The sequence below is a fragment of the Procambarus clarkii genome, chromosome 41 (assembly GCF_040958095.1).
Source record: "Procambarus clarkii isolate CNS0578487 chromosome 41, FALCON_Pclarkii_2.0, whole genome shotgun sequence".
Lineage (NCBI taxonomy): Eukaryota > Metazoa > Arthropoda > Malacostraca > Decapoda > Cambaridae > Procambarus > Procambarus clarkii.
The window spans coordinates 12,283,426-12,285,386 of record NC_091190.1 but is presented as its reverse complement, the minus strand read 5'-3'; the positions used below and the strand labels follow the sequence as shown (position 1 = coordinate 12,285,386).

At 44.2% G+C, this 1,961-nt stretch overlaps 1 protein-coding gene across 1 annotated transcript in view; it reads right to left on the bottom strand.

Moving 5' to 3' along the window:
- Positions 1–873: 873 nt before the first annotated feature.
- Positions 874–1,961, bottom strand: part of LOC123761205 (uncharacterized) — a 2,591-nt gene continuing 1,503 nt past the window's right edge. Inside the window, exon 3 of the mRNA XM_069339138.1 lies at positions 874–1,961. This exon is cut by the window's right edge and continues 93 nt beyond it. Within this exon, the coding sequence (XP_069195239.1) occupies positions 874–1,961 (1,088 nt within the window).

Genomic DNA, 1,961 nt, shown 5'->3' with positions numbered 1-1,961 from the left:
GAACCAAAGACATTATGTGTCCATGAGAGAGAGAGAGGGAGGGAGGGGGAGAGGGAGAGAGAGAGAGAGAGAGAGAGAGAGAAGGGTGGAGTAGAAGATAGAGAGGAAGGTAGGGAAGGGAATAAGAAAGGGCGGAAAGGCACAAGGAAACAGGGAGAAATACCAGCAAAATAAAGATCCTTACAGATGAAGAATAACGAATTGAGAAGAAGAGAAAACCCACCATTGAAGGACACGCAACACTGTGTTGATGCTGTCCTCCAGGAGTGTTGATGCTATCCTCCAGGAGTGTTGATGCTATCCTCCAGGAGTGTTGATGCTATCCTCCAGGAGTGTTGATGCTATCCTCCAGGAGTGTTGATGCTGTCCTCCAGGAGTGTTGATGCTGTCCTCCAGGAGTGTTGATGCTATCCTCCAGGAGTGTTGATGCTATCCTCCTGGAGTGTTGATGCTATCCTCCAGGAGTGTTGATGCTATCCTCCAGGAGTGTTGTCATTACCGAAGGCATCAACACTCCAGGAGTGTTGATGCTATCCTCCAGGAGTGTTGATGCTATCCTCCAGGAGTGTTGATGCTATCCTCCAGGAGTGTTGATGCTGTCCTCCAGGAGTGTTGATGCTGTCCTCCAGGAGTGTTGATGCTATCCTCCAGGAGTGTTGATGCTATCCTCCTGGAGTGTTGATGCTATCCTCCAGGAGTGTTGATGCTATCCTCCAGGAGTGTTGTCATTACCGAAGGCATCAACACTCCAGGAGTGTTGATGCTATCCTCCAGGAGTGTAGATGCTATCCTCCAGGAGTGTTGATGCTATCCTCCAGGAGTGTTGATGCTATCCTCCAGGAGTGTAGATGCTATCCTCCAGGAGTGTTGATGCTATCCTCCAGGAGTGTTGATGCTATCCTCCAGGAGTGTTGTCATTACCGAAGGCATCAACACTCCAGGAGTGTTGATGCTATCTTCATTTAGTGTGTTGATGCTGTCATCTGAGATGTTGAAGCTGTCATCTGAGATGTTGAAGCTGTTCTCATCTTCATCTGAGATGTTGAAGCTGTTCTCATCTTCATCTGAGATGTTGAAGCTGTTCTCATCTTCATCTGAGATGTTGAAGCTGTTCTCATCTTCATCTGAGATGTTGAAGCTGTTCTCATCTTCATCTGAGATGTTGAAGCTGTTCTCATCTTCATTTGAGATGTTGAAGCTGTTCTCATCTTCATTTGAGATGTTGAAGCTGTTCTCATCTTCATCTGAGATGTTGAAGCTGTTCTCATCTTCATCTGAGATGTTGAAGCTGTTCTCATCTTCATCTGAGATGTTGAAGCTGTTCTCATCTTCATCTGAGATGTTGAAGCTGTTCTCATCTTCATCTGAGATGTTGAAGCTGTTCTCATCTTCATCTGAGATGTTGAAGCTGTTCTCATCTTCATTTGAGATGTTGAAGCTGTTCTCATCTTCATCTGAGATGTTGAAGCTGTTCTCATCTTCATCTGAGATGTTGAAGCTGTTCTCATCTTCATCTGAGATGTTGAAGCTGTTCTCATCTTCATCTGAGATGTTGAAGCTGTTCTCATCTTCATCTGAGATGTTGAAGCTGTTCTCATCTTCATTTGAGATGTTGAAGCTGTTCTCATCTTCATTTGAGATGTTGAAGCTGTTCTCATCTTCATTTGAGATGTTGAAGCTGTTCTCATCTTCATCTGAGATGTTGAAGCTGTTCTCATCCTCATCTGAGATGTTGAAGCTGTTCTCATCTTCATCTGAGATGTTGAAGCTGTTCTCATCTTCATCTGAGATGTTGAAGCTGTTCTCATCTTCATTTGAGATGTTGAAGCTGTTCTCATCTTCATTTGAGATGTTGAAGCTGTTCTCGTCTTCATCTGAGATGTTGAAGCTGTTCTCATCTTCATCTGAGATGTTGAAGCTGTTCTCATCTTCATCTGAGATGTTGAAGCTGTTCTCATCTT